The following is a 21,971-nucleotide window of genomic DNA, read 5'->3' as shown; positions in this document are numbered from 1 at the left end:
AAGCAATCAGGTCCCCCCAGCTTTCAGCCACTCTTCGCTTCCATCCCCGTAGGCCCCGACCCGAGGAGAGCCCGACGCCGCACGCTACCTCCTCTCCCCTTCGTCTCTCTCATCGCCGGTCAGCGCCGACCGTCGTGTCTCCTGCGCTGCTGCTCCTCTCCGCCTCGCTCGTGCGCCCACGCGTCCGCGTTGAGCTCCCCTTTTTTGTCGCCTCTCGGCTCGGACGCAAGCAGCGCCGCGACCCCGCCATGACCTCGTCGCCGGGAGCTCTCCATTGCGCCACCGCCAGGAACCGCCCTCGCGCTCTTCTTGTCGTCCCCGAGCGCACCTCCATGCACCCAAGTTCGCCCTCGACCGGCCCGGCCTCTGCTCAAGCGAGCTTGTCCCCGACGTCGCCCTGCTGGCCTGCACCTCCTGCCGCGCCGTCCTCCTTCCTTCCCCAACCTCGGCATCAACCTCCGTTGTCTTGAACTGCACAAGTGCTGCTCCCCGACACTACCACTGCACGCTTGTGCTCGCCGCCATGACCTGCGCGTTACCATCCATCCCGACGCATGTGAGCTGTGGCTCGTGTAGCATGTGCCCATGCAGAGCTTTAGCTGCTCGCGCTATGCCATTATTTTGGCACATGCATATGTGCGTTTTGCTTCTGGTTCGTGTCCGCCGTCGCCCGCAAAGAGCGCATCGTCTCAGACCGAATGCTCCAAGTGATGCACGAGCTTGTTTGGCTCCCTCATGTGCTTCCTTCATCGTCAGGATCTTCTCGTCCACAAGGGCAACCTAACGTGACACTTCGTCGCCATTTCTAGTTCGCCACCGGCAAATGAAGCTGGAATCTCAAGTTCTCCTTCCCGGATCCAAAGACCGTTGATCCCAAACCCTAAGTACACTGAACATCGAACCAAGTTCTCCTTCACGGTCTCTTTAATCCGACGACCGCCTTGTTCCGATACCGTGAGACCCCGACCATAAGACTTATTTTATAAATGTGCATCTAACATGTTGCATATATCATATCATCTTGTGTGCGTCGGATATCTTGTGGTGGTTTGGGTAATAGCGAATCACCTAATTTAAATATGGAATTGTGCGGGATTGTTTCTCTCTTATCCCGGTTCCATTTAAATTTGTGTAGCGCACCTATGCCATGCTTATGCCATTGCTAACGAACATTTAATATGCGGGGTAGCACTAGTGGAAAACGGGGCTTTTGTTCCGGGTGGTAAGGGCCTTTTGTCGCGGGTTGCCATCCGCGACAAAAGAGGCGCGATAAAAGGGTCCATCTTTTGTTGCGGGTCGCTTACCACCCGTGACATATAGTCCACCATGTGGCAGGCGCGGGGCGCGCAGGGGACAGACCTTTTTGTCGCGGGCGGTATTACCACCCGCGGCAAAAGGCCCTGTACGTGGCGCGCACACAACGCTGCTGCTTTAGGGTTTGAGGGGTGCAGCACCCCCCCGCCACCGACCCCCTTTTATTTCATTTTTTTCATTCGAAAATAAAAGTTGCATATATTTGTACGCTACTAGAAGTGGTACATGTTCATTCATTATATATATATATATATATATATATATATATATATAGATCAAACAAATATTGGAAGCAAAAGTCGATTCCCCTTACACATATTCGTAGATTCCTCTTACATATATATATACATGGAGATCACGATCGACAAGCGGTACTAACGACCGTCTATTTGGAGGTAGAACATCTATTTGGACTAAACAAGCCTTTGTTGTTTATTACTTCTCTAACCAAAAGTCCCGCCAGTTCCTCGCGATTCCTAGTAGGTGTTCCTTTGGTTGGAGTCTGTCCCGCATGAAGTCGACCTATATACGAAAATGAGATGAGTATGACTATATCAATCTTGATAACGAAATATTGATGATAATAAATAAAGTTGTGAATGTTATTGCTTACGTCAAATTTATTTTTGTTCTGCTTCTCAGTGGTTAACATGCGAATGGACTCGCAAACGTAGTATCCACATAGATTCGTCCCTTGTGGCTGCTGGGGGCACGGTACGGGAGTAAATGTTAGCTTCTCTGCCCAGGTAACCTCCTTATGATGAGTCTTGAAAGCTCTCCAAGCCCTGACAGGCAAAAGAATGATTGAATGAGTGGATAATTAATTGATATCTCACGAAAGATAAATCGCGGCGATGAAGGAAATTACACTTCAAGCAACTTCTGCAAGTCGTGGAACCCGTCCACGCCTCTACTCAGTGGGTCTCTTACTTCAACTATTCCCTTATCAGGTTGAATGTCTAGTAGAATCCAGTGGAAGCTGCACATGTTATGTATATACGTCAGGAATTACACTTAACATCGAGTAAGAAAAATTGAATGTGCATAAAAAATCATTAAGACTCTCACTCGTAGTTGTAAGGAAACAATATTGAATCACAAAAATATTGCTCCCCCAAAAACCTTAGTAGGTTTCCCCCCGTTTCTTGGCGTTTATGCTTTACCGTTTCAACATGTATTTTATCTGGGTCAATAAACCCAATATTGATAATATTATTACTTTTGCATTCACTGATCTTCAGTCTGCATAAGAGAACACATAAGATATAATGAGTATATGCAATGAAAACGAACATGAACTGAATGAAAATGAACTTATACGTAGTTAACAACTTACAAGCAATAGCAACTTATGAGAGATTTGTCGAGGGCATCTAAATTGAATAACTGCCAGAGTTCATTCATCTCAATATGGATCTCCTCCTTTCGGTAGTAATATTCAAATGGTATACTCGCACGATGTACCTTATGTTCTCGTTGCATGCATCAAGGTACCACTGATGCAAATTCCGCATATGTGTTGGCAGTTTATGCAGCTGCTCTTTGCTGACCAAGTCGGCCCCGTAGACAAATTTAGGAGCTATATCAGCAATGGGTAGTGCAGCATCTGCTGCAAGCAGCAATTCCTCCACGGAAACTTTACAGGCAGCCGTTAGGCTTGCAACTTCTTCCATATCGAAACCACCATGTTCCTGGTACACCTTGGGAACATTAAACACTTTGAGTGCAGGGATCGATTGTTTGGGCTGATCTCCGAGGAGGGGAACTTCCTTTCTCTTTTTGCCTTTTGTCGTTTGCTTGGCCTTGAGGGGTGCACTTGTTGAACTTGACTTTTTCTCGGCTGCACTTCTAGCTGATGATTTGCTCGTGCCAGCAATATCCTTCTCCTTAGCCTTTTCATCCTTCTTCTTTTCAATTACCTTCGCAAGAGTGCATGTATAGTCATCCTTCTTCTCGTGTAAGTCATACTGCAATGGTGTGTTCACAAAACTAGTAGCATATTCTTTTTGCTTCTCTGTGTATGGCTCTGGCGCTGGAGGTTTTGGCTTATGAAAAAAATCATAATTGTATTTCTTAACAATGGCATCATTTTCCTCCTCAGTACGATCGTAAGGACGGGGGGGGGGGGGGGGGGGGGAACCTTTGGTACTTTTGGGAGGCGCGACATCTTGCGGACAAGACTCTTGAAACGCTTCCGGCTGGGTGCATTCCGAGTCTTAGTGGGCGGAGGCGGCGGTGCTGGAGATGGAGATGGACTATAGATGTCGTGGTCGACGTCGTACCCATGGGGTGATGGTGGCGACATGTGATCAGTACGAGGAGGTGATGGTGGCCTGCGATCACCTGGAGGAGGTGATGGTGACCTACTAGGACGACGGGTACTAGGGGCTACCCAACCTGGCAGCCTGATGTTCTTCTTTTCCCAGAGAATGATTTCTCCCAGCACCTCTCTGAGTGTAAGCCCCCCATCACCTCCAGGGATTTCGAGCTCCAATGTCTCCCACGACGGTACAACTAAATCCACCCCGACACGAGCATAGCCAGCTGGAATCGGATTGCCATGCCATGTTGCCGGCTCACCTTCAGGTCCAAATGCCGGTAAGACATAGCCGACCGCCACCTTAAGAGACACCTTCCTGAACACCTCATGGAGATCACAAGGTGTTTGCTCCTTGATTCCATCCAAGGGGTCGCCAGGACCGGCATCTATCATCATCCGTGTAGGCGGGGCCTCCGAGTTGGCCACGCTGCTGTCTCGTCGCTGAGATATGCCAGGAGTATTATCTGGCTGGCGATGTCCTTTAAGTTCATTAATCTCCCGCTGCTGCTGCTGAATCTCCTGCTTCTGCTGGTCTAGTTGCCGTTGGAACTCAGCCATCCGGTCATTCTGCACCTCCAGCTCGCGTTGTTTTGCTCTCGCTCGGCTTCTATAAGTCTCCGCGTCATTCGGAAACCCAAGCGCCCACGGAACACTAGGGCCGTAGCCTCTTGTTCGTCCTCCCTTTTCAGGATTACCGAGGACAAGCGTCAGCAAGTCTTTCTCTCTATCGGGAGCAAACTTCAGTTTTCCCACTTTAATATCAGCCGTCACTTCAATCCATTTTTGCCTGGGTACCCTAACCTTGCTGTCACTTTCAACAAGGTTCCCTGTCTTCATGTCATACTCACAGCCATGCCCAAGGAACCAATTTCGAGCCCTAGTGTCCCATCCTTCTCACAGTGGTTCTGGAGTGATCCCATTCAGCTTCATCTCAGCCTCTTGTGCATCCCACTTAGGCATGGCTACTTCGTAGCCCCCTCGGCCCGTATGATGGTGATATTTCTTTTCGCTTGCATTCTTCTTGTTTTTCTTTGACAGGTTCACAGCCTCCTCTGATTCTTTGTACCTCACAAATTCTTCCCAGTTATGCTCCTGCTTCGCTAGGTAGTTTTCGAATACTGGAGGCTTCTTCTCGGCCTTATAAGCTTTCCATAACCGGTTCTTATATGCTCGGAAAAGTTCCCCCATCTTCTTAAGAGCCCATTTCTTCACTAGCACCCTCTGCTTGGCATTCTCAGAGTCCGATCCCAAATTTGGCAAACTGAAATGTGACATGAGGTCGTCAAAAAGTGTGTTCTTGTACCTATCGGCAACCTGATCTTCGGACACATTCTTGGTCTTGTTCCATTCTCTAATAGTGATCGGGAGATGATCTCTAACCAGAACTCCGCACTGATTCTTAAATGTCACTCTGACACTTGCGGGTGCCACCGAATGGCCTTTCGGTGATATAGCTTCAATGTTGAAGTGGTCTTTTTTACCCAATTTCTTTGACGGGCCTCGTTTCTCCAACTTATCTTCGGAGGCCTAAGAGAATAAAAATCAGTTAATTTATATACATATGTACATATGGAATTCCATTAATGCCTCAACTGATCGTATACCTCGTCATCACCGGAGCCGTCGGCTTCTCCATCACCGGAGCCGTCGGCTTCTCCATCACCGAAGTCCTCGGCTTCTCCATCACCGGAGCCGCTGTCTTCTCCAGCTCCGGAGCCGTCGGCTTCTCCATCACCGGAGCCGCGGTCTTATCCAGCTCCGGAGCCGTCGGCTTCTAGACCTTCACGGATTATGTCCTCGAAAAAGTCTTCCTGTTCCAAGTCTCGACGGATTTCGAATGGATCCATTGTTTCTGCAAAATATTAAATCGATAAGTACATTGTCTAACCCTAACCAAACCCTAACCCTAATGGCGACGCGTGTTTGCGAGAGGGAGAGGGTGTCGGCGACGCGTGTTTGCGAGAGGGAGAGGGTGTCGGCGACGCGTGTTTGCGAGAGGGAGAGGGTGTCGGCGACGCGTGTTTGCGAGAGGGAGAGGGTGTCGGCGACGCTTGTTTGTGAGAGGGAGAGGGTGTCGGCGACGTGTGTTTGCGAGAGGCTCGGGTGTTCGCGAGAGGTAGAGGAGAGGGGAGTTGCGGCGTCGAGTGATCGCGAGAGGGAGAGGGAGCACGGGACGACGGCGATTGCGCGAGAGGGAGAGGAGAGGGCCGGTGTCGGCGTCGGGGGTGTTCGCGAGAGGGAGTCGTCCGCTAGGGCTATGTACTATAACTAAATACACTAAATAACTAACTAAATACATATACTAAAAAACTAAAAAAGTAACTAACAAATTAACTATTAAACTAACTACTAATTACATAAAAACTAAAACAACTAAAACATTAACTAATTAACTAACTAAACCTAAAAACTAACTACTAAATACATTAACTAATTAACTAACTAAACCTAAAAACTAAAACAATTACAGAAATTTAAAAACTAAAACAATTACAGTAATTAAAAAAAGTAAAAAAGGGGCTCGATCGGCGGCGGTACGGCCAGGGCGCTACCTCTTCCTGCAGCGGGCGAGGCGGCGGCCCGAGGCGCGGCGGCGCGTAGAAGTACGTAGGGGCGGCGGCGGCGGCCCGTGAGGCAGAGCGCGGCGGCGGCCCGAGAGGCAGAGGCGGGGGCGGCGGCCGGAGGCGAGGAAGACGGCGGCGGCGCGCGGCGCGAAATTTCGGCAGCCTGGCGGCGCGATGCGATAGGGTTTGGCCTCCAGGTGTTGCGGGTGGGCGGCCCGCCCGCGACGCGCGTGTTTATATACGTACCCCCCTTTTGTCGCGGGTCGTGGCTCAAGCTGCGACAAAAGGCCCCACTTTAATCGCGGGCTGTGGCACGACCCGCGACAAAAGGGGGGGTCTTTTGTCGCGGGTTGAGCCACCACCCGCGACAAAAGGCCCTTTTGGTTGATCCGTGGCACTGCGCATCCAACGGCTCCGGCCGTTTGAATCCAACGGCCTGGAGCCGTTGGACACGGATCAGCCTCTGTTTTTTTTCCTTTTTTTTCTTATTTCAATAACTTTTAAATGGTAAATCAAATAAAAAGTGTTATATGTGAAAACTTGTCAGAAAAATACAATGAACATGAATATGACATCCATATAACTATTTGCATCTCACAATCAACATAGTCGTGTATGTTTCACCCCTAATGATATGCAGAGTGACACCGAGTAAGGTTTCACCTCGCCACGTGTCGCCGCCGCTTCCACGTGCCTCGCCCCGTCGCTGCTGGCGTGCGACGTTTGTAGCCGTGGCTTACACCTGCCTCACCACGTGTCGCTGCCGCTTCCACGTGCCTCGCCCCGTCGCTGCCGGCGTGCGACGTGTGTAGCCGTGGCTTACACGTGCCTCACCACGTGTCGCCGCCGCTTCCACGTGCCTCACCCCATCGCTGCCAGCGTGCGACGTGTGTAGTCGTGGCTTATACGTGCCTCGCCACGTGTCGCCGCCGCTTCCACGTGCCTCGCCCCATCGCTGCCGGCGTGCGACATGTGTAGCCGTGGCTTACACGTGCCATGCCCCGCGTGCGCTATGTAGAGCGACGAGTGCGGGCGCAACCACACGTCTCCACCGCCTCTGCTCATTCATCTCCGGGATGCCTCCACGTCGTCGAGGGGCGTCCGGTTTCCGTGGCGTTCGAGTGCGTTCGAGCGGTAGGTTCTACGCTGAGATACGCGTCGGTGGCTTCCGCCTCACCCTCGGCACGTACAACACGCCGGAGCTGGCGGCGCGCGCTTACGACGCAGCTTCTCGAAGATGTCGTTGGTGCACACGCCCTATGGCATCTTCGGAAGCTGCTCCTCGGAAAAATTTCCCTGCAAGCCCTCTAACAGTGTTGGGGAAAGGGTTCTTATTATTACATAAATGTAGAGATTTTCTTGGGAATACATTCTTACATCGCCATCTACTGTTGTGATCTTCTACGCCGTAGCCATGGAGAATCTTCATCATTTATCAAGATGCTTGGGTCAATTTTCACCGTGAAGGGTGGAATTTCTTTAAACTTATTATAATCTTCTGACATGTCTGTCTTGTCATCCACTCCCACTATGTTTCTTTTCCCAGAAAGAACTATGTGGTGACAAGGTATTAACTTGTCAATGCCTACGGGTTGTAGACTAGGGTTTAGTTGGAAGTAGAGGGCAAGTAGATCTCGAAGGTTTCAGCCGAAAAGTACTCGATGATTATGAAAACTAGGGTTTGAGAGACAATGATTCGATGATTTCTTTGTCCCTCGACTCCCCCTTATATAGGAGGTGGAGCCGAGGGATTCGTATTGTACAAGTTACAGAGTCCGGGAAGGTTTCTAACTCATCCCGCAAGATTACAAATAATGCTTCCTATTACAACTCTATCTTTCCTTAACAATATCTTGGGCTTCCGAATCTTCTTATTCTTCGAGTAGTGGGCCTTCAGTAAACCCCGGGTACTATCTTCGGCAGGCCCATCGGGGATGCCTATGTCAGTAGCCCCCGAGATTTTGCTTGAATCGTAGAGTCAGGGAAAATCTCCACTGTTTATTTTTACTCGACAACTTAAAACTTTTCTATATTTCTTCACATGAATTTCTATATTGTACAGGGATAATGGTAGTTGGGGCTAGTTCATATGACGGATCAGGTACTAGTTAACTGCTCTAGTGGCAATCCGCAAAAACCTACTTCAAGATCACGTCCCTGGACATGATCTCAGGATACTGGTGTAAACTTCGACAGGTGCCGCTTAAGGTCTTACCATTCTGTCGAGTCCCAATCATATTTATCGGGTACCTAACGCGTCCGTTAGGATTTTTCTTCGTATCTGTTGATACGGATAAAAGTAGCAAACCGACGTCAGAGATGGCGCCACGCCACACAGAACGGATCTGGGGTCTTACCTTCGCAAAGTTTTGCGGCATTCAGAAATTGTTCGCAACTTTGGCGTTCTGAGAATATATTGTCGAGTGCTTATTCGGCTGTTGGAATGGCACATTTTATTGAGTCAACGGATGACTTATATTGCTCTCCCGATGGGAGTATATGTAGAGTTAGTTATAACTCGAAATATACTCTCTTGTTCTTCTATCTTTCTTCCCCTTTTTTTTATAATTTCATCGGGCACGCGGACAGCATTCCCGATGGGAGTAGCCCCCGAGGCTACAGCCAAGGATTTGTGCTTGGGTGTAGGCTCCACGCCTTATGCTGCTATATTTTCTTTTTCTCCTGAAGTTTTCAAATCTGTCGGGTGCGCGAACAGCGCTCCCGATGGGAGTACCCCTGAGGCTATGAACAAATATTTGTATTTGATCATAGGCTCACGCCATTTCTATTTTGTCTTTCTTGATATTTTCATTTTTCCGAAGTAGCCCCTGAGCATTTGATCAAAAACTTGTATTTGATCAAAGGCTCTCCAATATTTTTCCCTGTCGCCTTTTTTATGAAGCTGTTGAGTCGAATTTTTCTCCTGCTAAAGCGACGTTACTGCTGACGATAGCCACGATTGCAAGTCCTGAAATTGCGAGAAGTCCTCTCCCACTGCCTTGCGGGCCCAAATTACCCATTATCTTGACACGTCGTGCAAGTGGGGGACACACGTCCTCCGCTTTTCCTGGCGCACGCACTGTAACTTCGCCAGGATTAAATTACTTTTTTACCCCCGTTCCACGTGGTCATCATCTGCCGCACACTTTTTCCATCCAACGGTACGCCGCTTGGCCGCACCTCTATATAAGATCCCCTTCTTCTTCCTCGAGCACCTCCGCTCGCGCCGTTCTCCTGCTCTCCTCTGCAAAAACTCCTCTTGCGCCCCACAACTCCCTGAGCTCATCCTCTCCCAGACTGCATTCCTGCGCCATTGTTAATGCCACCGCGTAGATTGACCAGACACAGCACGCCAGAGTCGACGATGGCTTCCGTGGATCTGGGAAGTGCCGAGTGGGAGAGATCCAAAATCTCCACCCAAGACATCAACCTCCTGAAGAAACTGGGGATCAGCAAGAAGCCCAAAGCGCTGTGCTTCCCCAGCGAAGAAAGCTACCCAACCCCTCCAATGGAGTATCGGGTTAGTTTTGTCGACCATCTCATCCGCGGCCTTTCTGCCCCCATTCACCCTTTCCTTCGAGGATTGCTTTTTGTTTATGGTCTGCAACTTCATCACCTCACGCCCAATTCTATGCTCCACATTTCCATTTTCATCACCCTCTGCGAAGCCTTCCTTGGCGTCCAGCCTAACTGGGCGCTATGGAAGCGCATTTTCTTTTGTCGCCGCAATGGCTCTCCCAATGTCGCCTATAATATAGGCGGCGTTGTTATCTGCAATCGCCCCGAAGTCGAGTATTTCGATGTCAAATTCCCTGACTCAGTTCAAGGGTGGCGCAAGAAGTGGCTGTACATCCGTGAGGAGAACCATGGATGTGCTGAAGACAATATTCCTCCTTTTGACGGTGCCGAGAAAATCTATCGCCGCCGTTCCTGGGATGCAGAGGCTACCGAGGAAGAAAAAATATCGATAGAGGCACTGATGACTCGCATCCACGAGTTGCAAAACACTCGCGGCAAAGAGCTGTCAGGTATCCAAATCACGGCGTATTTCCTTAGAATCAGAGTGCAGCCTCTTCAGGCTCGCAAATACCCTCTCTGGAAGTATGCTGGCAACAAGGATGCGGATCGGTTGTCGGTGGATTTAGAGGTCAAGGACTTAGAGAAACTTGTCCGGAAAATCTCCTCCCTCAGCAAGAAAGATCCTGTCCCGTCTTCTTGTCGCGTGAAACCATATAGCACCACCAATGCGCTTCCCAAGGTAACCTTTTGTCGACTAATTTGTTATTGTTTTGGCATACTTTGCGTTACTCTTTTATTGACGCCTCCCCTTGTTTTTGTATAGAACCATCCAAATCTTGTCTCGCTTCCTCCCCTTCCTAAAGGTGGAGAAGTCGACGAACGGGCTGTTGTCACCGATGACAACCAAGAGGCCCCTTCTTTTGAGAATGAACCCGCGGATTCTCAAAAATCTGCGGGATCTTCTGAAAAGGAGGCTGCCTCTGAAGCTACTGCATCGGCACAGTCTCCTCCTCCTGCTGTTTCTCCAAAGAACAAAAGGAAAAGGGCTGAAGTCGAAGATTCCGGCACCTCCAAAGCCGAAGAAGCTGCTCCTTCACGTCAGAAGGCAGCTTTTGATCCATACCTTGAGGCCCTCATCAGCTCGTAAGTCACCTTTTATTTCCCCTTATTTTTGTACTCGAAGATTTTTGTCTATCTTGCTTTTTATGCTGCCGCCATTTAATCGTAGTGGTGACGAGGAAGAAGTACCAGCTTTTGATGCGACTGCTCGAACGAGTACGTCGCACACTCTGGTTGTTTCTGAGGTGCAAGTGGAAGGAGAAGAATCTTTGCCTCCTCAACAAAACCTCAACGCTCCTACTCCTCCTGCAAGCCCCCTTGTCCCTTCACCAAAAAGGACAAGGGTTGAAACATTCACGGAGCCTACCCTGCAATTGGGTAGCTCCTCGAGTCCTCTTTTGGACGATGTAAGTCCTTAATTTTTTTTTGTCATTGTCTATATTTTCTCTGTTTGCTTCTTTGTGCCATCATGTTTTTTCTCATACCTATGCTTTCTTTCTTTTTTCCTTCTTTGACAGCCCATGATCAAAGAACTTATTCGCATCGGTGCCCAATTCATTGGGTATCGCGAGTATGCCAGCAAGACTGAAGGTAATGACTCCCTGCTTGCCTTTGTTCATGACTTCTTGCTCCTGTTTTATCGCAATTTTGACTATTTTTGACTATTTCGGCAGAAAAACTTGCGGAGGCCAACAAACTTGCCGACATGCTTGCTCAGAAATTAGAGAAAAGTGAGGCGGCTCGCAAGAAGGCCGAACTTAATGCTGGCAAAGCTAAAGCGGAGGCTGATAAGGCCAAGGCAGAAGCTGCTGGTGTCGAAGATCTGCAGAAAAGGCTTCATGATGCCGAAACTTCTTTGAACGAGCATAAAGCCGCGCAGGCTGCTCGTGAAAAAGCGATCCTCACGCGCTTGAACTCGCAGAATCGGCGCTTTGTCAGTAAGTTTTTCGATCTATTCTGTCTTCTTTAGACTTTCTTTTCTTTACTTGCTTGTCGACCAATATATATTTTCTTTGACAGATAAAACAAACCAAGAATTTGAGCTTGAAGATCCCGACAACGATCCTCTTCTCGACGCACTCTCTGTCCTTGAGTTTCATGGAACAGAAACTCGTGAAGGCATTGAACAGGCTGAAGTAGGATTGTCACGGCTGTTCCCTTACTTCTTCCCGAAGAAAACGGAACCCAAGACTTTCCTTGCTCTTGCCAAGGACTTCAATCCACCAGAAGATCTTGGACTAAAGATGTGCCAAGAAAATATGAAGATTGCTGTCGAAAGCACTGTCGCCTTGGTTGCTGACAGCCAACAAACTATCGACTCGACGAAAGTGGGCGACACAGAAGAGATGGTGACAAGGTATTAACTTGTCAATGCCTACGGGTTGTAGACTAGGGTTTAGTTGGAAGTAGAGGGCAAGTAGATCTCGAAGGTTTCAGCCGAAAAGTACTCGACGATTATGAAAACTAGGGTTTGAGAGACAATGATTCGATTCTTTCTTTGTCCCTCGACTCCCCCTTATATAGGAGGCGGAGCCGAGGGATTCGTGTTGTACACGTTACAGAGTCCGGGTCGGTTTCTAACTCGTCCCGCAAGATTACAAATTATGCTTCCTATTACAACTCTAGCTTTCCTTAATAATATCTTGGGCTTCCGAATCTTCTTATTCTTCGGGTAGTGGGCCTTCAGTAAACCCCGGGTACTATCTTCGGCAGGCCCATTGGGGATGCCTATGTCAGTAGCCCCCGAGATTTTGCTTGAATCGTAGAGTCAGGGAAAATCTCGACTGTTTATTTTTACTCAACAACTTAAAACTTTTCTATATTTCTTCACATAAATTTCTATATTGTACAGGGATAATGGTAGTTGGGGCTAGTTCATCTGACGGATCAGGTACTAGTTAACTGCTCTAGTGGCAATCCGCAAAAACCTACTTCAAGATCACGTCCCTGGACATGATCTCGGGATACTGGCGTAAACTTCGACAGGTGCCGCTTAAGGTCTTACCATTCTGTCGAGTCCCAGTCATATTTATCGGGTACCTAATGCGTCCGTTAGGATTTTACTTCGTATCTGTTGATACGGATAAAAGTAGCAAACCGACGTCAGAGACGGCGCCACGCCTCACAGAACGGATCTGGGGTCTTACCTTCGCAAAGTTTTGCGGCATTCAGAAATTGATCGCAACTTTGGCGTTGTGAGAATATATTGTCGAGTGCTTATTTGGCTGTTGGAATGGCACATTTTATTGAGTCAAAGATGACTTATATTGCTCTCCCGATGGGAGTATATGCAGAGTTATTTATAACTCGAAATATACTCTTTTGCTCTTCTATCTTTCTTCTTTTCATTCATTCTTTCTTTTTTATAATTTCATCGGGCACGCGAACAGCGTTCCCGATGGGAGTAGCCCCCGAGGCTACAGCCAAGGACTTGTGCTTGGGTGTAGGCTCCACGTCTTATGCCGCTATATTTTCTTTCTCTCCCGAAGTTTTACAATTTTCTCGGGTGCGCGAACAGCGCTCCCGATGGGAGTAGCCCCCAAGGCTATGAACAAATATTTGTATTTAATCATAGGCTCACACCATTTCTATTTTGTCTTTCTTGATCTTTTCATTTTTTCAAAGTAGCCCCCGAGCATTTGATCAAAAACTTGTATTTGATCAAAGGCTCATCAATATTTTTCCATGTCGCCTTTTTTATGAAACTGTTGAGGCGAATTTTTTCCTGCAAAGGTGACGTTATTGCTGACTATAGCCACGATTTCGAGTCCGAAAATCGCGAGAAGTTTTCTCCCGCTGCCTTGCGGGCCCAAAGTAACCATTATCTTGACACGTCGTGCAGGTGGGGGACACACGTCCTCCGCTTTTCCTGGCGCACGTACCGTAACTTCTCAATGTTAAAATACTTTTTTACCCCTGTCTCCACGTGGTTATCATCTGCCGCACACTTTTTCCATCCAACGGTCCGCCGCTTCACCGCACCTCTATATAAGATCCCCTTCTTTTTACTCGAGCACTTCCGCTCGCGCCGTTCCCCTGCTTTCATCTGCAAAACTTCCTCCTGCGCCCCACAACTCCCAGAGCTCATCCTCTCCTAGCTGCATTCCCGCGCCATTGTTGATGCCACCTCGTCGGTTGATCAGACACAGCACGCCGGAGTCGTCAATGGCTGCCGTAGATCTGGGAAGCGCGGAGTGGGAAAGGTCCAAAATTTCCACCCAGGACATCAATCTCCTGAAGAAGCTGGGGATCAGCAAGAAGCCGAAGGCGCTATGCTTCCCTAGTGAAGAAAGCTACCCAACCCCTCCAATGGGGTATCAGGTAAGTTTCATCGACCATCTCATCCGCAGTCTCTCCGCCCCCATTCATCCTTTCCTCCGCGGACTACTTTTTATTTACGGTCTGCAACTTCACCACCTTACGCCCAATTCCATCCTCCATATTTCTATTTTCATCACCCTCTGTGAAGCCTTCCTTGGCGTCCAGCCTAATTGGGCGCTATGGAAGCGCATTTTCTTTTGTCGCCGTAATGGCTCTCCCAATGTCGCCTATAATATAGGCGGCGTTGTTATTTCCGTTCGCCCCACAGTCGACTACTTCGACGTCAAACTCCCTGACTCAGTTCAGGGGTGGCGCAAGAAGTGGTTGTACATTCAGGAAGAAAACCATGGATGTGCTGAAGACAACATCCCTCCCTTCGATGGTGATGAGAAAATCCTTCGCCGCCGCTCCTGGGATGCAGAGGCTACCGAAGAAGAAAAAATGTCGACAGAGGCCCTGATGACTCGTATCCATGAGTTGCAAAATACTCGCGGCAAGGAGCTGTCAGGTATTCAGATCACAGCATATTTTCTTAGAACTAGGGTGCAGCCTCTTCAAGCTCGCAAATACCCTCTCTGGAAGTATGCTGGCGACAAGGACGTAGATCGGTTGTCGGCGGATTTAGAGGTCAAGGACTTAGAAAAGCTTGTCCGAAAAATCTCGTCTCTCAGCAAAAAAGATCTGTCCCGTCTTCTTGCCGTGTAAAACCATACAGCGCCACCAATCCACTTCCCAAGGTAACCTTTGTCGATTGATTTGTTATTGCCTTGCTATCTTTTTGTAACTCCTTTTTTGACATCTTCCCCTTTTTTTGTATAGAACCATCCAAATCTTGTTTCGCTTCCCCCCCTTCCTGAAGGTGGAGAAGTCGAAGAAAGGGCCGTTGTCATTGACGACAACCAAGATGCCCCCTCTTTTGTGAATGAACCCGTGGATTCTCTAAAATCTGCGGGATCTTCTGAAAAGGAGGCTGCCTCCGAAGGCACAGCATCGGCACAATCTCCTCCTCCTGCTGTTTCTCCAAGGAACAAGAGGAAAAGGAATGATGTTGAAGATTCCGGCACCTCCAAAGCCGAAGAAGTTGGTCCTTCACGTCAGAAGGCAACTTATGATCCATATCTTGAATCCCTCATCAGCTCGTAAGTCACCTTTATTTTTCCTTATTTTTGTACTCGAAGATTTTTGTCTATCTTGCTTTTTATGCTGTCGACTTTTAATCGCAGTGATGATGAGGAAGAAATACCAACTCTTGATGTGGCTGCTCGAACGAGTACGTCACATACTTTAATTGTTTCGGAGACGCCGGTTGAAGGAGAGGAATCCTCGCCTCCTCAACAAAACGTTGGCGCTCCCACTCCTCCTTCAAGCCCTCTTGTCCCTTCACCAAAAAGGACAAGGGTGGAAACGATCGTGGAGCCTACCCTCCAATTGGGTAGCTCCTCCAATCCTCTCTTGGATCATGTAAGTTCTTAATTTGCTTGTCACTATCTATATTTCCTCTGTTTGATTCTTTATGCCTTCATATTTTTCCCATACCGACGTTTTCTTTGTTTGTCCTTCTTTGACAGCCTATGATCAAAGAGCTTGTTCGTATCGGTGCCCAATTTATTGGGTACCGTGAATATGCCAGCAAGACTGAAGGTAATAACTTTTTAATGACCCTTGTTTATAACTTCTTGCTCATGTTTTGTCGCAATTTTGACGATTCTTTACTATTTTGGCAGAGAAACTTGCAGAAGCCAACAAGCTTGTCGACACTCTTGCTCAGAAACTGGAGCAAAGTGAAACAGCTCGCAAGAAAGCTGAACTTGACGCTAGCCAAGCTAAAGCAGAGGCTGAGAAGGCCAAGGAAAAAGCTGCTGGTGTCGAAGATCTGCAAAAAAGACTTGATGACGCCGAAACTGCTTTGAATGAGCACAAGGCCGCCCAGGCTACTCGTGAAAAGGCGATCGTCAAGCGCTTGAACACGCAGAATCGGCGCTTCGTCGGTAATTTTGTCGATCCCTTCTATCTTTCTTAGACTTGCTTTTCCTTGCTTCCTGTCAACCAACATATATTTTCTGCGGCAGGTAAAACAAACCAAGAATTTGAGCTTGAAGATCCCGACAATGATCCTCTCCTTGACGCACTCTCTTTCCTGGAGTTTCATGGAACTGAAGTTCGCGAAGGCATGGAGCATGCTGACGCAGGATTATCAAGGCTGTTCTCCTACTTCTTCCCGAAGAAAGAGGAGTCTAAGACTTTCCTTGCTCTTGCCAAGGACTTCAATCCACCAGAAGATCTTGGACTGAAGATGCGCCAGGAGAACATGAAGATTGCTGTCGAAAGCACTGTTGCCTTGGTCGCGGACAGCCAACAAACTGTATTTGGATGAAAGTTGGCGACACCGAACAGATAGAGCAAACAAAATGGCGATCTTTGATCAAGGCAGCCAAGCCCAACACGAAGAAAATCCTGGCCTATCTCGGGATCAAGCCATCTTCAACTCCTAGCTCATCAAGGCCGGAGGTCTAGTTGAATGCCTCTTCTTTTTCTTTCTTTGTTTTTTTTCTTTTTCTTTTGCTATTGTCGCCATACTAGCTTTGGCGACAATTGCCTTAGTAGTCCTTTTGGAGAACTCCTTCTGTAATATCCATGTAAATTTCCTGGAAATCAATGAAATTCTTCCTTGCACTATCATTGATCCTGAGACTTTCTTTTCTAGTTAATATTTGATAACTACTCGACCAATCCTTGCTCTGCCGATACTTCGCCTGCTTCTTCATTCTCGAAGAAAACCCTTATCGGAGATTTTTCAAGTGAACATTTATCGCAAGATTTGCAAGAACTTCGCCAACAACTCCAATCCATGAAGAAACAAACTCTTGCAATGATGGAACAATCTCGACAAGCATCCGAGAGAGAGAAAATTGCTCTTCAACAGGCGAGAGAAGCCATTGCTGCAAAGAATGTTGCTGTTGCTGAGGCTACCGAAACTTCTTCTCGCGAGAATTATATGCTTCAGCTAATGACTGATGCCAGCCTGGACATGACAGGTATGTTTCCTGTTCATAACCATGTTGGATATTGTTCTTGCTGTTTTTTCCTTCCTTGATAATTTATTTGCTGTACCAGGCTCATTTTTGGATACTGCTGCCGAAGATCAACGTGTTGAAGCTCGAGCCAATGTTTTGCTTAGGCTGGCTGCACAACATGGATCTAACTTTTGGGTTACTCCTGAGCGCACCCGCCAAATTGTCAGATTCCAAGATCGCGCGGCTCAGGTCCGTGACTTCCTTGACTTCTGTACGAAGACTTTATTTTTAGTTTATGGAACCATGTTCCCTCGGAACAAGATGCCAGAAACCCTTCCTGCTTTAATGGAAAAATTCCGAGATGCTCCTCGAATCCATGGCTTTGTGCGGGCTCAACTCTCTGCCGGCGCAAGATTTGCCATGATGATGATAAAAATTTGCTATCCAAAATTGCCAATGGATCAAATTGTTCCCACGTGCCTGGCTAAAATGTCGAAGAAGAAGAGAAATATGGGCAAGATTGATGATCTGGTGACTCCTGTCGCCGAAGATATGATGGATGAACTTCTTCGGATGGATGCTGAGTTCTTCGTGAAGGGAAGCTATGCTGAGCATAGTACTCGTCCTTCCAATGAGCGAATAACCATAGACCATGTGCTAGGTATCCATTGAGGGTTTTTTCCTTTTTTCTTGCTGTAGTTCCACCATTGATACGTCTTTGTGTATTTGTGAACATGATCTATATTGTAAAGCTGTCAACTCTGTAAATATGTATTGTTTCTATTTTTGATCGCCGAGCCCCCGAGCCTTTGGCTGGGGTTTATACTGCTTCAAAGATTCTTTTTCTTGTTGCAAGAAGATATATTTATTTTTCCATCGATGGGTTATGAGCCCCCGAGTATCTTGGTGGCGAAGTTCTATATTTTTGTTGCGAGGTTTTTCAGACCAAAGCAGTAAAATTTTGACGAGCACACTATATTTATAATTATTAGCTTCCGATGTTCTATTTGGCGAGGTATTCTTGTACCAAGGCGAAATATTTCGGTAAGTCTAGTTTATCTATATTGTGTATATTTTGTAATTTGAAAGAGCTGAGCCCCCGAGCGTGTCGAAGAATAAGAAGTATATCTCCACTATCTTTATTATATTGCAGCACCGCGAGCCCGCCTCATTAAAAACCTTTCCGGCCCCACTCGGTGCCCCGAAAAGGAAAAAGAGTGCGTCTGAAAACTCGCGGGCGTTTCAGTACATTGTATCTTTACAGAGGAGGACTATATTTCGACTCTAGGCGTAGAACCGCCTGAGCTGCGCCACTTTCCAGGGGTTTTTCTCGGGAACCCCTGTCTTCTTGTCCTTGATCCTGTATGCACCTCCTTCGATTACTTCTGTAATGATGTAAGGGCCTAACCATGGCGATTCGAGCTTTTCAGTACTTTTTTGATTTAACCGTAAGACCAAATCTCCGACCTGGAAAGATCTTGGTCTTAATCGTCGACTGTGGTAGTTTTTGAGGTCCTGCTGGTATTTGGTGACTCGTGAAAGTACTTCATCTCGAGCTTCGTCGAGTGCGTCTACGTCGTCCTCCAAAGCTTTTCTTGAAGTTTCCTCGTCATAATCTGTCACTCTTGGAGAATCATGCTCTATCTCAATTGGCAGTACTGCCTCAGCTCCGTGGACGAGGAAGAACGGAGTTTCTTGTGTCGCCGTATTTGGTGTTGTTCGGATGCTCCATAAAACACTTGGCAATTCTTCTGGCCAGGTATGTCGAGCCTTTTCAAGCGGTCCTAGCAAGCGCTTTTTGATACCGTTGCAGATGATCCCATTGGCTTTCTCGACTTGGCCATTGGTTTGCGGGTGCCCAACTGACGCAAAGTGCAATTTAATGCCTACTTCTGCGCAGTACTCCTTGAATTCCTTGGATGTAAAGTTGGTACCGTTGTCTGTGACAATGCTATGAGGCACTCCGAACCGAAAAACGAGGCCTTTCACAAACTTTATTGCTGATGCTGCATCTGGTGAATTTATTGGCTTCGCTTCTACCCACTTTGTGAATTTGTCGACAGCAACCAACAGGTACTCATATCCTCCTGGCGAAGCTTTGTGCAACTTGCCCACCATGTCGAGTCCCCATTGGGCAAAAGGCCACGACAATGGTATTGGCATCAGCTCTGCCGCCGGAGAGTGAGGTTTTGCGGCGAATCTCTGGCACGCGTCGCAGGTTCTTACTATCTCTTTCGCATCCTCGATTGCTGTCAACCAGTAAAATCCTGCCCGAAAAACCTTGGCTGCAATAGCTCGACTACTCGCATGGTGACCACATATTCCTTCATGCACATCCTTTAGGATTATCCTTCCTTCTTCGGGTGTGACACACCTTTGCAGGACGCCTGAAATACTTCGCTTGTATAACTCCCCTTTGATCACTGTGAAAGCTTTGGACCGTCGAATAATTCGCCTTGCCACAACTGGATCATCGGGTATTTCTTTCCTAAGGATATACGATATGTACGCTTGCATCCAAGGGACTTCTACTATCATCACAAGCTCCTGGTCTTCTTCGTCCTCCACGGCCTCTTTGAGGGGCGCCGAAGTTTTTTCTTCTTTTGCTTTTTTCTGCGCCTTCTTCGGCTTTGTGGATCTCTCCGCTATTTCTTCCCAAAATACACCTGGCGGGATTGGGAGGCACTGCGACCCGATGTTTGCGAGAACGTCGGCTTCATCATTGCTCAACCTACTGATGTGATTTACCTCGCATCCATCAAACAGCTTCTCAAGCTCATTGTACACCTCCTTGTATGCTATCATGCTATCATTGACTGCATCACATTGGTTCATAACTTGCTGAGCTACCAATTGTGAGTCGCCAAAGATTTTTAGTCGAGTTGCGCCGCAAGCTTTCGCCATCTTCATCCTGTGTATGAGGGCTTCGTATTCCGCTTCATTGTTGGATGCGTTTGGGAACGTCATCCGTAGGACGTACTTTAACTTATCGCCTTCAGGTGATATAAGTATCACTCCTGCGCCAGCTCCTTCTACTCTCTTGGATCCATCAAAGTTCATAGTCCAAGTTCTCGACAAATCTGGGGGTCCCGTGTTTTGCAGCTCCATCCACTCTGCAATGAAATCTGGCAAAACTTGCGACTTGATTGCCTTTCTTTTTTCGTACGTGATGTCCCGAGGGGAAAGTTCTATTCCCCAAAGGGAGACACGTCCTGTAGCTTCTGGATTGTTCAGTATATTTGAGAGAGGTGCTTCATTGACTACTATTACCGGGTGTGCCGAAAAATAGTGGCGCAACTTTCTTGCCGTTGTAATCACTCCATATGCTAGTTTCTGGTATTGCGGGTACCTCTGTTTGGAAGGCGATAAAACTTCACTGATGAAATATACCGGCCTTTGCACTCCATGGAGTTTCCCTTCTTCTTCTCTTTCGACGACTAGCACCGTGCTAACCACCTGGGGTGTGGCTGCAATGTACAGCAGGAGAGGTTCCTTTTCCTTCGGTGCCACCAAGATTGGTGGTGTCGAGATTGTGCATTTCAAATCCTCGAAAGCTCTATCGGCTTCTTCGTTCCACTGGAATTTCTCCCCTTGCTTTATTAAAGCGTAAAATGGTAACGCTTTTTCTCCCAGCCTGGCGACGAATCTACTTAAAGCTGCGACTCGCCCAGTCAATTGCTGTATTTCTTTTAACTTTGTTGGCTTCCTCATTGTTACGATAGCTTGTATTTTGTCAGGATTTGCTTCAATCCCTCTTGCTGAAACTAGGAACCCAAGAAGTTCTCCTGCTGGGACGCCGAAGGAGCACTTCGTCGGGTTCAACTTGAGGCAGAATTTGTCGAGGTTGTCAAAGGTTTCCTTGAGATCCTCGATCAGCGTCGTCCCCTTTTTTGATGTTATGACGACATCGTCGATGTATACTTGCACATTTTTTCCAATCTGTGTCGCCAAACACTTCTGCATCATCCTCTGATATGTTGCTCCCGCGTTTTTCAGACCAAAGGGCATTGTTCTGTAGCAAAACACGCCGTAAGGTGTGATGAACGCTGTTTTTACTTCATCTTCTTCTTTTAACCTGATCTGGTTATAACCAGAATATGCGTCCAAAAAGGAAAGACGTTCACATCCTGCCGTGGAGTCGATAATTTGGTCGATCCTCGGGAGGGGAAAGTGATCCTTTGGACAATGTTTATTGAGACACGTAAAGTCGACGCACATGCGAAGGACCTTAGTGTTTTTCTTCGGCACCAACACTGGATTAGCTACCCATGTGGCCTCTGTATGCAGCTCCTTGATAAAACCAGCTTCTCTTAGTCGATCTATTTCTGACAGCATAGCCTTGCGGTTTGGTTCCGAAAAACGTCGCAAGGGTTGTTTGATTGGTCTCGCTAGTGGATCCAAGTTTAGGTGGTGCTCGGCAAGTTCCACAGGTACTCTGGCATGTCAGCTGGACACCATGCAAAGATTTTCCAGTTCTCACGGAGGAACTCGACGAGCGCGCTTTCCTATGCGAGGTCCATGTCGTTTGCGATGGATGTCGTCTTTTTCGGGTCTGTCGGGTGAATCTGCACCTCCTTAGAATTTTTCTCAGTATTGAAAGTTGATTCTTTATTTGGCCTTCCAACGTCTGGCAGCACGTCGTAGTCAGTCATGAGCCTTGACGCCAAATACTCAGCTTGCATCCCGAAAGTTTCTGATATTCGATGAAAATCCTTATCACATTTATCGGCTAGGGCAAAGCTTCCTTTGACTGTGATTGGTCCCTTAGGTCCAGGCATCCTCCATAACAGGTACGTGTAATGTGGTACCGCCATAAATCTAGCATATGCTGGTCGTCCCAACAAAGCGTGGTACTGTGAT

General features: G+C 47.6%; 1 protein-coding gene across 1 annotated transcript in view; it reads right to left on the bottom strand.

Annotated features, from left to right (window-relative positions):
- Positions 1-2,043: 2,043 nt before the first annotated feature.
- The window catches only part of LOC139832564 (uncharacterized), a 49,606-nt gene continuing 29,678 nt past the window's right edge, over positions 2,044-21,971 (bottom strand). Inside the window, exon 2 of the mRNA XM_071822349.1 lies at positions 2,044-2,099. Within this exon, the coding sequence (XP_071678450.1) occupies positions 2,044-2,099 (56 nt within the window). The remainder of the gene's footprint in view (positions 2,100-21,971) is intronic.

Source organism: Lolium perenne, chromosome 6 (assembly GCF_019359855.2).
Source record: "Lolium perenne isolate Kyuss_39 chromosome 6, Kyuss_2.0, whole genome shotgun sequence".
Taxonomy (NCBI): domain Eukaryota; kingdom Viridiplantae; phylum Streptophyta; class Magnoliopsida; order Poales; family Poaceae; genus Lolium; species Lolium perenne.
Note: the sequence above shows the minus strand (reverse complement) of the source record. Positions and strands in the feature narration are given on the sequence as shown.